The sequence below is a fragment of the Acanthopagrus latus genome, chromosome 3 (genome assembly GCF_904848185.1).
Source record: "Acanthopagrus latus isolate v.2019 chromosome 3, fAcaLat1.1, whole genome shotgun sequence".
Classification (NCBI taxonomy): domain Eukaryota; kingdom Metazoa; phylum Chordata; class Actinopteri; order Spariformes; family Sparidae; genus Acanthopagrus; species Acanthopagrus latus.
In genome coordinates, this window is record NC_051041.1 from 9,857,225 (window position 1) to 9,871,410 (window position 14,186).

Genomic DNA, 14,186 nt, shown 5'->3' on the forward strand with positions numbered 1-14,186 from the left:
CAAAGTTAGCAATGTTAAACCACAATAGGTGATAGCCCAAAAATAGCATCAACGTTAAAAGTCAATGAGATCTTTTTGAATTTTAGAATATCTCGGATTATAAGCTCTGTGGCAAATGCAAAATGTATGATACTTACAAGTTTTGTTCAGCGGCATAATCTTCACAGATGGACACCCCTTTTGGTACTTCAGAAGCGTAAATGAAATTGCTAGAAGTAAAAAGCTGCATTACGCTAGAAACTATACTTTGCAGTTGGATGACTAAAACATCACCACCACTAGACATGTGACTACACAATCACTATACATGTTTTCTTTAAACTGATCAATCTACAAGTTGTAAAGTTAGAGATAGAATATTTTGTAACCAAAGTTCGCCTGTAAATATGGACTAGTAAGTATATTGAATCTCTGTGTTTTGGTGTGATGATGTTTAATGTATGTGACAATATGTATGGTCTCATTAAGCCCCGTGTTAGCAACGGCTGTTGTTAAGACACGTAAGTGCTTTACAAATAAATTGTGGGACATTTAATGATGTATTTTTTGTCGTAGAACAAAACCTGTAAATATCTTAATCATGTGGTACCACAGACCTTATTTAAGACATTTAACCAAAAAACAATTAAAAAAAGAAAAAAAAAAGATTTTGATGACATTGATTTTGAGACGAGCAAACCAGATGTGCAAACATGCCAACTGATCTCCGGGTTTCACCACTCTTTTTTGCTTATAGTATTTATATGACAGGTGTCAAGCTCTTACATATTGCACCTTTAAGTTGGATTAGTGTCAGTGTCTTTCACTGGAAATCAACCTCAATTGACAGGTGGGAATTGAGTACTGATCACATTATTCTTGATGTACCTGGTGTAACTAATTCATCTAATGCATCTAATTCATCATTCCCTGTGTGGATCATCATCACCCCCCCAAAAAAAATTAACCCCCCAGCTTGCCTTTTGATTTCATTGCCATAAAAAAATCAGCGTGAGCGTGCACTTAAAACTACCTCATTAAATCCCTGCCCGGCCATCACCGCGCACCGCTGCTGGTCCCACAAGACAAGATGCTCTTTTTTTTCTTCTTCTTCTTCTGATGAATAAAATGAAGCACTTCCTACCCTCCAGCCCCCCACCATCTCTCTCTCTCTCTCTCTCTCTCTCTCTCTCTCTCTCTCTCTCTCTCTCTCTCTCTTTCGCCATATAAAGCCGCAACAGCTGATCTCGTGCATCAGAACGAGCCGCAGCTCCGCACGCGCCGAGAGGAGACAGACGAGAGAGGAGAGGAGGAGAGAGTGAGATAGAGAGAACGAGAGAGATAGAAAGAGAGGAGCTGTTCTGGTCTTCCAACGCGGGTTTTCTGAGCAATATTTTTAAAAGGAACTGAGAGGACATTTTGGCTCACTGTCTCTAGAGAAGCTGAAGACGTTTTCTGGAGTGAATGGTCGTCTTCTTTTGGGTCTCCTCTTTTTTTTGTCTTTTAGCGCCCCGTCAACCATCGTTTTCTTGTCACAGATTCAACTCGTTAACTCGGCACTTCTTCTCCGGTACACTTAACGGTTTGCTCTCGACACAAAAATACTCAGATTGAGTTGGCTCACCTGCTTGGGGATTTTTTTTTTTCACCGGAGAGTGTTTCGCTTCGAGCTAAGGCATTTTCAAACTTCTTCCCTCCTCTTCTTCCTTCTTCTTCTTCCTTTCCCTGTGTGTGGTTGACTGTGGCGCGCGGAGAATCGGGGAGCTGTCCGCGTGCTGAAAACGCGAAACCGGCAAAAAGGGGCACGCGACGAAGTGTCCCGGGAGCTGTCCGCGTGCTGAAGACCAGAACGTCCATCTCTTGTTTACTCATTTATTTATTTTTGAAGCTACGGAAGGAAACAAACAAACACATAAACAAATAAACAAGAACAACGAGAAGAAGGTGGCGTATTTACTTCGTTCCTCACCTTTCGTGTCAAAGTCGCAACAGCGAAAACAGGAATTGATTTATTTTTTAAATTTTTTATTTTGGACCTTTCAGAGCTCCACAGGTCTTCCACTGCCGAGTTGTCGGACTATTTTTTGGCCTCAAGGACCCTGAAATAATCTCACTCTCGTTGATAAATCAGAACAAAGATTAATGTTAGGTATGGAGCGTATTAGGAACGATCTTTAAAAGACATGTCTCCGTTCCACTTTCGAGGCTGTTTGTTCGGAGGAAGCGCCTTTAGTAGCTGAAACCAGTCAGGGAAAACGTCCTAGTCAAAAAAAATCAGAGTTACACCTACGGGCTTTTTGGTCAACTTTACATCGAAGACTAAAGAGAGAGAGTGTGTGTTTATCGTTTCAAGCGTAGGACCGATTACTGTCCCATCATGCCTCGCTCTTTCTTGGTGAAGAAAGTGAAACTGGACGATTTCTCGGCTGCGGAGCTGGAGAGCTCGTACGGCCACAGCAGAAGAGAAGCGCTCAGCCTGCGATTCCACCACCATGACAAAGGTTAGACACCCTCCTGCACACACACACACACACACACACACACACACACACACACACACACACACACACACATATGCAAGCACGCACAATGTCTACCATACATCCATCATCGAGGCTATTTCTTTATCCCCCGATTCAAAGCATTAGTCATGACTGTTTTCAGAAGGATGAGGAAAAGGGAATTACAGGGTCAAACTCCGGTCACAGCACAAAAATATACCAATCACAGGCGCTGAAATTCCCCTTTTCTTGCAAAGATTATATCCATGAAACAGTATCACGTGGAGAAAGAGATCAGAGAGATGGCCGGAAATGGGAAAATCTATGGTTTAAGTAAAACCTCTCTGAACCCCACATGCTCAGGGCTGTAAAAGAGACAAAAATTGTTTAAGTAATGTAATGTAATGTACACTGACGCTTCTCAGAGGCAGGTCAGACATCAGGTCGAAGCCCCGGAGTCTTTCTCCAAGGTTGCTCATCAGGGTGGATTCTTGATGACTCAGTGGTTTAACAAACTCAATCTATATGGGAAAATGTCCCATGTAAAGACATATCATGTCATATCATATCATATCATATCATATCATACGCACTCCCTTGAATAGGTTTTTTAGAATTAGAAATTACATTTATGATATAAAACATGTATGAAATGTATCAAAATGTGTGAATTTCTGAATGAAACTTCATGAAATGGGAATTTTTGGCAAGGGCAGGATCAAATCCCATGTTTCATGTTGTGCCAGCGGCTTCATTGGTCTTTCAATTTTGACTGTACATTGTAAATTTAGCATTTTGGCTTTCTGACATAATTTTTTTTAGAGCAAGTACTCCTGTTTTTTTTTCATCTTTGTAGCTTTTATCTCTTACCCTGCTGCTTAGATACACAGTACAGCAAACTCATAATTGACTTGCTAACGTTAACAAGCCAAGTCGGGAAAAGATAGAAGACAGCCGATAAGCAACAGGGTGCCGGAGAGCTGAGATTTTTTTTCTTTTTTTTTTTTTTTTGCTGAGAACCATGAGAAATGATTATGCTGATGCATTATGTCACCAGCACACATGCAGTGGGGTTCTCTGTTGTTCTGTTGCCCAGTAAATTATTCAAATCAGGTTGTTTCCAGCAGCTGCGAGTCTCCCTCCAAGATCCTGACAATATTGCACAGCTACATTGATGCTAAATGGTTCCCACGCACTGTATAATCCCGGATACACAGGCAAAAATACAGTACAGAGTCAGTGAGAATGGGTCAGACGTTCGGCGGAAATGCTCAGGTATTGATAAAATACTTTGAATCACATTTCTGCACAGAAGCTGACCGTCTTGTAATTGCTCTTATTGGTTGTTTGAAAACCGCAGAAACAGGAGCCTTGTGCACTTAGAGCTTAGTACTTTAACAAAGCCTTTGTTTAGGTTTAAGCAGCATTAATAATTTAAAATTAAAACCCTTGGATCAAATTACCAGTGTAAATGGGTTGCTTGCAGTCACAATCCCACCCACCAACTATATGCATATTACATGCATAAAGCTTTTTAGCCTCTTTTTTTTTTATCTCATTGTTTTGATTTATGGCACCTTTGCTGTAATGAATAAGTGTCACTGCTCTCATCGCCCCTGTTAGCATTGAGACAGACAAATATTCATTCAACACAATGATGCGACCGGTCTGATGTGTAATTGCTATGTTGGGGTAAACTCAAGCTGTCATTGTCTTTAGTTGGTGGCCTGACACTCTCCAATACCACGTTAGTAAAGGTGTCATTTTTGCAGAGGCTCTGTTGAAATTGAGTGTTGTGCCTGAAGCCAGTCGTTCATCATCAGTCAATCAATTCAATCATCCACAGGCTAGTATGGACAAACCAGAGAGACAAAGAAGCTCTATTTTTCACGTCTTGTCGCAGTCCACTCACACACGGTGATTAATAAACGCATGTCCACTCCATGTAATTGATCATTACATGGGGCCCTTTCAATCAGATATAAAGCATCAAACATGCATTTCAGATGAATGAGATGTAAACGCTCCACGAATAAAAACAAACTGGGCAACACGTTGTCCATATCACCGCTTGTAAGGCAATAATTTGCCAAGGTTGTGTGTCTGTCAGCTTGTTTCTGCCCCCTAGCGGTGGAAATGTGTTCAACGCAGCTTACAAGAACTAGAGGGAAAACTGTGTCTGCCACAGGAGAGGGGGAAGAGTGTAACACCGTTAGTACGGCAGGGTGGTTTTCACATTGTACCAAGGTCAAATGTGAGATGAAGAGATCCCAGGTGTTCTGATGACGGTGAGAACTGAGGAACATGCAGCAGCAGCAGCAGCAGCAGCAGCAGTGCGGCAAACATGTTGAGACTGAGAATGCTTTCCCTTGTTATAAATATAACAGGAGTTTGACTGAAGCAACTGCAGCTTGTTGCACACGCACACAAATGCACACACGCACATGGGTGTGCACGCACCGCTGTGTTTCTGTCAACTCGGCACATTTCCCAGGCAGCCTGCACAGCTGAGTGCACAGCATTGGACACACACACACACACACACACGGAGAGAGAGGGAGAGGAAGCAGTCAGTGACCTACAAGTGTCCAAAGCACACAAGTGTGTGTCAGTTACTGCTGGTTTGGATCAAAAATTAAATTGTAGCTCACAGCTTTTCTCTCTTCCTCTGTCTGTCTCTCCCTGCCTCTCCCTGCCGCTCTTTCTCTTTCTAATTTGCCGTATTTCAAAGATACATAAAAGAGGGAGGGCTTCTGGTTTGGCAGAGTATTTTAATCTTTAATAAGCATTTAGAACAGCTATCAGCTCTAATGCCGCTAAAGTGCTTTGAAATGAATACAGAGTTGACACAGCGAGACACAGACAGAAACAGTTGGAGGGAGAGACAAAGACAAACAAACAGAGACACTACGCAGATATTGAGATGTACAGCAATTGCGATTCACAGAACAGTGTTTTAAACAGAGGATACAGAGGAATGGTCATGTTTAATTGGCCGGGATCGTGGTAGAAAGCTTCTGTGAGAGGGAAACGGTGTGTTTATGCCTTAAAATCCTGCATCCTAAAGCCAGGGTTTGTTTTTATTTCTGTGTTACTGCCTGTCAGTCACATGTACATAACTCATTCTGATCCGCAGTAGCTTTACAGCAGAATAAACAAAAACAGCGACAGAAGAGGTGACTTGATGAGCAGTGAATACCTGAAGGGAATAAAAGCGAATACGTTTTTGTGGCTACAGAAGACGTTCTCATCAGGAGCTGAACTCAGGTCACAAAGTCAGTCCTGAGTGAACATATGAAACACACTGGTGCGAGCATTACTCTGCGACAATCCAGACTAAATAGAGGCTGTAGCCTTAAATCTACACTCTTTTAATGGCCAGCAGGTTGCGACTCCACTCGTTAATAAAAGAAGGCTGCTTGCATGCGTATTCATTTATAACCCCAGCAAACAGTTTCCTAACGAGTTTATGATCTCGTTAGCTAGTTTGAAGTCTTTTTCAATACAGCATTATGTGCATTTTGTAAGTTACGGTGCCGTTTGGAGGAAAACAGATGGTAAAAGCATGGTGTGCTTTCTTGCATGGGTATCTTGTGAACGACAAGTCTCTATCGTGGTGCGTCCTCGGGTTCTCGTTCAGATCCAGTCAGGATATCTTCCCCTGCTCCACCAGTTTTTGGTGTCCTCTAACCCCTTCCTTTACTCCACCACCACCATCTGGTCCAAATGTCTTGCACTACTAGACATGTCAAAATCTAAAGTGCATTGTCATTATTTACGTTTTGGGTGAATATAAAAGGCATTGTCAGTGTTAAACCAACAGTCATTCATAAGAGATCTATAACTGGCTTCACACTAACAAATTACATTCATACAGGAATTATTAATAACACACTCTGAAAGAAGTGTTTCTGCATGAATACTTTTGATACTTTAAGTACATTTTCTGGAGTTACTTTTTGAATCTAGGACTATTTTAGCAGAGAACATACTTTATTAATCCCTCAGCACCTTGGCATCGCAAGGGAGGTGACCTGGCACCTCTCCAGCTCCTTCCGGTCCCCGTGGACTGAGCTACAATTGCCTCAAGTAAAGTGTGTACACCATTAAGTAAATTATCTCTCAGCACTGCATGGCTTTAGCACAGAGCAATAAAAAGACAGTTTCCAATCGGAAGGTTCCTTGAAGGGAAAGTGAGCAATGTCCCTTGAGCAAGGCAGTGTCTGCTCCAGTGTGTAGTTCTACTGGGAAGCTGCCAGATAATGAAGCTCTGCAACAACTAAAACCGGAGCTGTCCTTAGTCGACTTAATAAGGGTTAAAAATGAACACTTGGTCATGTTTCAAAGCGTTTACTCATGCTCTATAAAACAGGACACGCACATATGCGGGCACAGGGTACGCAACACACACACACACACACATGCACACACACACACACACACACACACACATACACACACACACACACGCACACACACACACACACACACACACACACACACACACACACACACACACACACACAGTACTTTGTTCCAGAGTGCAATGATTGAATATTCATGATTCATGATTTTCTCTCTCTCTCTCTCGCCACCTCTCTTAGACTCTCTGGCCTCCCCCCTCTATTTTCTGTTTTCCACTTTTGCTCCGTCTCAATTCAATTCAGAACGTTAAATCAGCATAAGAGCGTTAAACACCATTGCCAAACCACCTAACCACAAACACCACCTCTTTTCCCTCTGCCACAACTCTTTTTTTTCCTTCACCATTACTTTGTGCCATCTCTCATCTCACTATGCTTCTCCTACACCCCCCCCCTCGTCGATCTCTGTCTCTTGTTCTCATCGTATTATCGATCAACTTCTGAGCTTTTCTCAGAACTGCATCATGAAATTATATTACCAGCAATAGTATCTCCTCTGCTGCCTGTGTCTAAATGCTCGCAGAGTGCTAATTGAAATGGAGAGCTATTGATCGGCATAGATCCACAGGAGTCATGGCTGTGGGGTATTAGCTACCAGTCTCTCCTTGTGTCTGCTGGAGTTCAGCCTGTTGAGTGTAGAAGCCAATAATAGAAATAATGAAGTACCAGACATCACAACATGGCAACAAATAATTCATCAGATTTGTCAGGAGCTCTGCAAAAATAGGAATGTGCGAGTGTCAGGAGGAGCTGAAAGTTTACAGCCAATACTCAGTTACTGTGAAAGCAATCAGTTTCAGTGTGCCCTTGAGCAAAGCACCAGACTCCCAGCTGCGGTAATAGAGATGCTCTGTGCACAACAGTTGACATTTTGACAGCTCAGAGGTGCGACTGTGTGCAGCTGCAGCAACCTGTCAGGTGCAGTTGTTGAGGAGAGAGTGTGCTCACTGAACCCTCTTATGAAAAATAAAGATTTCCCACTGAGGGGAAAGTGTCTCCTCCTTGCTGGCAAAGACATAAAAGCACTTTACTGCCACTATAAATACCACAACCCTCTACTCCTTCTCCTTACTTCTGCTGCTGCTTTACACCATCTCCAAAAATGGTTATGTCTTAGACAAACCTCTCAGTGTGTTAGCGTGTCTGAAGAGTGGACTTCTGTCTCCTCTGGCAAACGAAAGTTGATCTTAAAGCGTAGCGCTCATGTTGTTAATGTGATCCCGGGCGGTCCATTTGATATTTTCGTAAAGCAGAGACACGAGGCTGTAATCAGTAATATTATCAGGAGGCAACATGTGAAGCAGGGCTCTGAATAATGAATGAACTTGAACGAGTTTTGATTTGTGGCCTGTGTTTTTACAATTATGTGAAATCTTTTAATTGTCGCAGTGGATACTTGGAGCCCCCGGGGTTCCTGATGAGGATGATAGTGGAGTAAGTCTGTAGCACTGCAACAGAAAAAGCTGCTCTGTAAAGATTTCCATTTTTACCTGATAGTTATATTGATATTACTTTGCACAATTCAGTTTTAGTAATTGTGAAACGGAAATGTTTTTTTTTTTTTTTACATTTCTTTTACTGTCATGATACAGCATGCATGCTGGATATTTGGATTATTTGCTCTACAAATGATACCCTACCTTTATACTTGAACCCCCGCCCAAAACAGGAACAATTGTAACTTAAAGGATTAGACCTTTAACATGTGTTCTTTATATTGGTATCACTCGTGTGCCTGATATTCAGCAAGTCAGACTGAAAAATGGGTGTACAGACAGTTGCCTTTGAACAAATAATAGCCTATAAGCTTTTGTATCAATTTATGTTTTGTTTATAACTCAAAACAATTTGAAGTTGATTTATTTCTATGAGTTTCTCAAGCATATTAAACATCAAATAACTGAGGCAATTGCACATTCTTGTTGGACGGGATGTGATTTAAATGATCTGCCCCTTTATCCCTGTTTACAATTATTACCACAGTGTGTTAAAAATGTAATTAAAATGTATTATCGGGCGCACCTTAATTATGTGCTGGTGCACCAGTGATAACTTCTGCAGAGTAGCTACTAGTCCTCCTGAGGTCGTTCACAGCATTTCAACCACAAAAAGGAATGCATTTAAAAAAATACATGCAACCCAACGAAAAGACACCTAAACTTGGACCCTGGTATACAGAGGCGACAGAAAAAACTACTATCTTGTGCAATGTGAGAGAGGAAAAGCTTTGTCAACTTCATAGGATACTGAAATAGTCACACTTTGAAAACAGCAGCTTTGTTTCTGTGTCGTTCTTCTCACAGTCATTCAGCTTCCCATAAAGATTTCCGAACCAGTCAGTTTTCAATTTCCAATCAATACCCCTGTCATGGTCAAATGATTAACCTCTTCCTGTCTCTCTCCTCAGGCTACGTCAGCGATTATCTGAGTCCATCTCCCTATGATGATGTGGTGGGAAGTGACTCATCTGTCATCTCGAAAGTACCCTCCCATAGCCCTTCGTCGATCATCTATGGCAGCATCAATGACACCTATTCCGATATCCATGGCGATATCCATGGCGATATCCATGGCGATTCGGACCAGCCGGATAGCCCGCGGTCTGAGGTATCATCATCGGCTGGTGGATACATCAACGGGGACGCGGCCGTGAGCGAGGGCTACACAGTGGACGCGTTTTTCATCATGGACGGACGGTCACGGAGGAAAGCCGCAGCGAACCCCAGGGGCACCGCCCAGAGGCACACCTGCAGCGAGTGCGGCAAAACCTACGCCACGTCCTCCAACCTGAGCCGGCACAAGCAGACGCACAGGAGCATAGACAGCAAGATGGCCAAGAAGTGCCCCACATGTGGGAAAGTCTACGTTTCCATGCCTGCGATGGCCATGCACCTGCTGACCCACGACCTCAAGCACAAGTGCGACGTGTGCGGCAAGGCGTTCAGCCGGCCGTGGCTGCTGCAGGGCCACATGCGCTCGCACACGGGCGAGAAGCCGTTCGGCTGTGCGCACTGTGGCAAAGCGTTCGCTGACCGCTCGAACCTGCGCGCCCACATGCAGACACACTCGGCCTTCAAGCACTACAAGTGTAAACGCTGCGACAAGACGTTTGCGCTCAAGAGTTACCTGAACAAGCACTACGAGTCGGCGTGCTTCAAGGGGGCTTTCTCCCCAATGAGCTCACTGGATGAATGATGGATTCGGAAAAGTTGACTGGAGTTTTTCTTTAGTTTATTTTGAAGTGAATTTTAACGGCCTCACTCCCTGCAATTCCTGCTTTCCCCGAGAAGAAGCCCAGTATGCCTGAGCACTGCAAGGGAGGAGTGTTTCCTCTGCAAGGGTCATGAGGCAAAAATGGCAAAAATAGATTGAGGTGATTTTTTATCAGTCCCTCCTTTGTCTCCTCTTCCCTCATCTGGAAGTGGTGTGAGAAGTTCTTGATGCCTGATTTAGATTGCCACCTGCTTCGATAAGTCCCCTACTGAGACTGTTTTGCGTATCTGTGAAGATAAATAAAGCACAGCACATCTAGCTCATCATTTTTGAAGATACCTAGATCTATTTATGTCCATATCTATCCTCAATCCTCTTTCTTTTTGTTCCAACACATGGCGAAACAACACTGAAGCACAAGTCCTCTCTTTCAGGAGAATGCATGAATCACATGTTCAGTTTTCTTGCAAAGAGATTCAACGAACTTTCGTATTTTTCTGGAAAAACAAACATTCGTAATCTGAGGATACAACTGGCTCCCTGCTTTTAGTGAAACTGACAATGGATTGAAAATAGACCGAGATGAAGCATCAAAAAAAGAAGGCAGACATTCTTTGTCTGCTGACACACCCACACTGAACTGTGAAGTAGATATGATGTAGGAACCTGCCATGACACAGTGGCCATGGCAAAGTATACCGTTTTAGGTGGGATATAATCACCGTTTTTTTTAACTAATGTCTTCAAGCTGTTTCCTTTTTTAAGTTACTTCAGGCATTTGTGCTTTTCTTGGCAGTAAACAGTGGAACGTGAGAGGAAAGTAGGGAGACAAACTGGACTTCCATGGCTGAAAACTCCCACTGAGCCACCACCAGGGTACTCCTTAACAAACAGTGTTTTCCTACAACCTAAACCTGATGTTATTTATTTTTACTTGTTGAGGATGCAGACATTAAAAATGTCCCGATTTTCCTCAAAAGGTCAAACCTTTCTCAAGTGTTGCAAGCTAGTGTTTTTGTTGCCAGTGGGCCACACAGTGTTCAGCTTTGAGATCTTTTTTTTTTACGTGTCTATTTATTGCCTAATTTATTTTCGTATTTATTTTTGTAGATGTATTGGTTTTGCACTTTAATTTGTTATATTTTGCCTTTGTTACAAATATGCCAAAGCATTTGACACTTTCTAATTACCGAATACCTTTTTACTTTTGTCCGCCACTTTAATTATGAAAAAAACATACTGCATGCAAAAAATAACAATAGCCTAATAATAATGGAATCTATGCCAATTTTATGAATCTTTGGGATACTTTGCCAAACCTCTTAGATAACAGGCAAATTAAGCAAATTTCTGTCTTGGGGCAATATTTCATTCATATCCAATAGAGCAATAATGCATGATATTTTTTGAAGAGACGTGAGTCATAACTGCTTGTAACATCTTGATTTTTTTCTTTTCAAGTACCACTATTCTATGTAGTTATGAGAAATGAAATTTCAGGGAGTTAGCAAACCAAGTTAGTGTTAAATACGAAGGGTTGGGTTTAGAGCTCTGTATTTAGAGGAGCTGTGACACTGTTGTGAGGTTTTTGAGGCTTCCTCTGGTGACTGTTAAGTGTCTGAACAGATCAGATTAGCAAGAGCAGGGAATCAGTTTTCCAATTTTGTCCAATTTCTGCTGATTTAGTATGTAATATTATACAAAACAATTGCCTCCGAGTTATAATTCGATCCTGGCGTCATTAGTTTTGTTGGGGCTTCCAGGGATTTCACACAGATGGCTCAACTCCTCTAGGTGGAGGGCTCCGGGTTGGGTCGGGATGGGTCTTTTTGTACATGGTTTATGCACTGCCTGCCTCGTATTATTATTCTAAAATATTGTAGAATGTAGAAGGTACTACTGTAGGCCTCTGGTGCTGAAACATGGATGAAAACGCAAACCCAGAACAAGAACAGTTTTGAGTTTTGGTTCTTTGTATGCTTGTGGTTTTAATCGAATAGGTGGAACGCAACTTCCCAACAGCTGTGGTGCTGAACGAGGGGCTGTTTGACCCCAGGAGTCCTTGTGCAGGTCTCTGCTTGAGGTTTCTGTGGGAGCCCATCTCCACCAGTTCAAGGAAAAAATGAATAAACACTGAATAAATTCCATGGTAAGTCATAATTATTGGATAGATAGTCAATTTTTTTTATTTCAAATGATTCTTCTCTGTGAATTGATACTTTTTATTCTGTGATTATGACATTTTATCCCATAATAATAATAATAATAATATTGACTGTTTTTCCCTAATAATTCTAACTTTTTATCTATTAATTATGAATTTCTCATAATTTTGACTTTTTAAATCTCACGATTATAAATTCAGATGTCGATTTTGACTTTTTACCTAATAATTATGTCTTACCACAGGAATATCTTTCACATTAATCTTAGTTTTTTACCTTTTTTTTTCTTTACCTGGCAGAATTGGGCTCCCATAGGTTTAAGTCAGAGTGATGATGAAGATAAAATTCCCTCAGCAAGCTCTCTTCACAGTTTGAATCCCATCAAAAGATCACGTTTAACTCTTTGCCCTTATGAAATACGTTAATTCGCAAACTCCATGTGAGCTGACAACACTCCTTAAATCCCCTTCACAGTTTCGGATTGTCTTTCTTTCCACCATCTCTGGCTGTTGTGAGGTTGTTGCGGCGATCCCCAATGCAATTATAAGAATTGTTGAGAAAGACGAGAAGACACATGGTCAATATTTCAGCACCAGAGTGCAGCAACAAACACTTAGATTCTACTATGAACTACTGTAGCCTACTATAGCCACAAGCTAGTTTACCTATTCTTATATAAATAAAAGCACTTCCTCTTACGAATTATATCTTACAACGTTTCTTTGTTTTGTTTTTCTTCAAAGATAGTAGCACAATGAAAGAGTTTAGATTCAGGTAGACAATGCCTTGTATGTAGAAATAACAACCTCTTTCTCCTTTTTCTACTATGACGAATCAAACAAAAGCAGAACAACAAAAATGCTCTGATAACACAGCCTGTGTTGTTCTCAAATAACACAAGAAGATATGCTTAAAAATGACACGTGGTATAAATCAACACCTTTGTAATAGTCGTGTCATTTTTCAACGTATTTGTGTGAGAGCATCTTCACCACACCTTTTTTTAAGAGCAAATGAAAACTCTACTATTTTGCGGCAAGAGGCCTTGTAAATAAGCACTGATGAGACTTTGGAGTCCAATTATTTCTACAGAACTGTATAGAGTGACAGTGATGATGATGATGATGATGATGCTGATGTTGATGATGAAGGTGATGATTTTTTTCTGGAGCTTCCTGCTTTGTTTTGAGTTCTTCCTCTGAGCGGTTTTTTTTTTTTTTTTTTCCGGGACCTCCGGTGGCGGTTCAAAACAATGTAAAGCACAAAGACAACACTGGGCATTTTGTTTCACTTCCTAAATAAAAACTAGTTTAAAAACAAAAGCTGTGTCGTGTTTTTCTTTTTTTTTTTTCTGTACTTAACATCTACAAGAAACTCTCCAGTAATAGATAGCTGGTTAATTATCATTAAGATTTATGTATGTTTTATGGACATCAAATTGCACCTTTGGTCATCGTCATTTATCGTGTTAGTTTCAGCTAAATAATCTGATTAGACAAGAAAATGGTTTTACTTTGCAGCAGGTGCATGATTAAAAACTTTGCCTCTGATAGATTTGAAAACAAAACTAAACTAAAAGTCGGGTGCAGAGCCAGAGGAGTAATAAACACGGAGTCACATCAATTTCTGCTCTAATGTGCTGAATATGATATATTTACTGTATTCACAGTCGTAGCTTGGCATGTTAGCATGTGGACGTTAACCAATTAGCAATGAAAGCACAAAACAGGCTGATGGGTATTTAATCATAAATCAAAGTATAGGACAAACTTAAGTTTTGAATTTTGAAGTCCGGGGATCATCAGAATTCGCCTCATGAGGGACGCCTGAATGTCTCAACCAAGTTTCATGTCAATTAAGTCCTGAGTTAATGAGACTTTTCACTACAAAGGACAAATGCTAAC

The 14,186-nt window shown here is 41.3% G+C and overlaps 1 protein-coding gene across 1 annotated transcript; it reads left to right on the forward strand.

Moving 5' to 3' along the window:
- The first annotated feature begins 1,293 nt into the window (after positions 1-1,293).
- LOC119015157 (transcriptional repressor scratch 1-like) lies at positions 1,294-13,592 on the forward strand. The gene is made up of 2 exons (XM_037090859.1): positions 1,294-2,480; positions 9,312-13,592. Exons 1-2 carry the CDS (start codon positions 2,357-2,359, stop codon positions 10,097-10,099), a joined length of 912 nt encoding a protein of 303 aa, XP_036946754.1. The 5' UTR covers positions 1,294-2,356; the 3' UTR covers positions 10,100-13,592.
- The last annotated feature ends 594 nt before the right edge of the window (positions 13,593-14,186 follow it).

Coding starts and splice junctions, on each gene's coding strand:
- LOC119015157 (XM_037090859.1), top strand. CDS start 2,357: ATGCCTCGCTCTTTCTTGGTGAAGAAAGTGAAACTGGACGATTTCTCG. Junction 2,481..9,311: donor ATTCCACCACCATGACAAAG/GTTAGACACCCT, acceptor CTCTCTCCTCAG/GCTACGTCAGCGATTATCTG.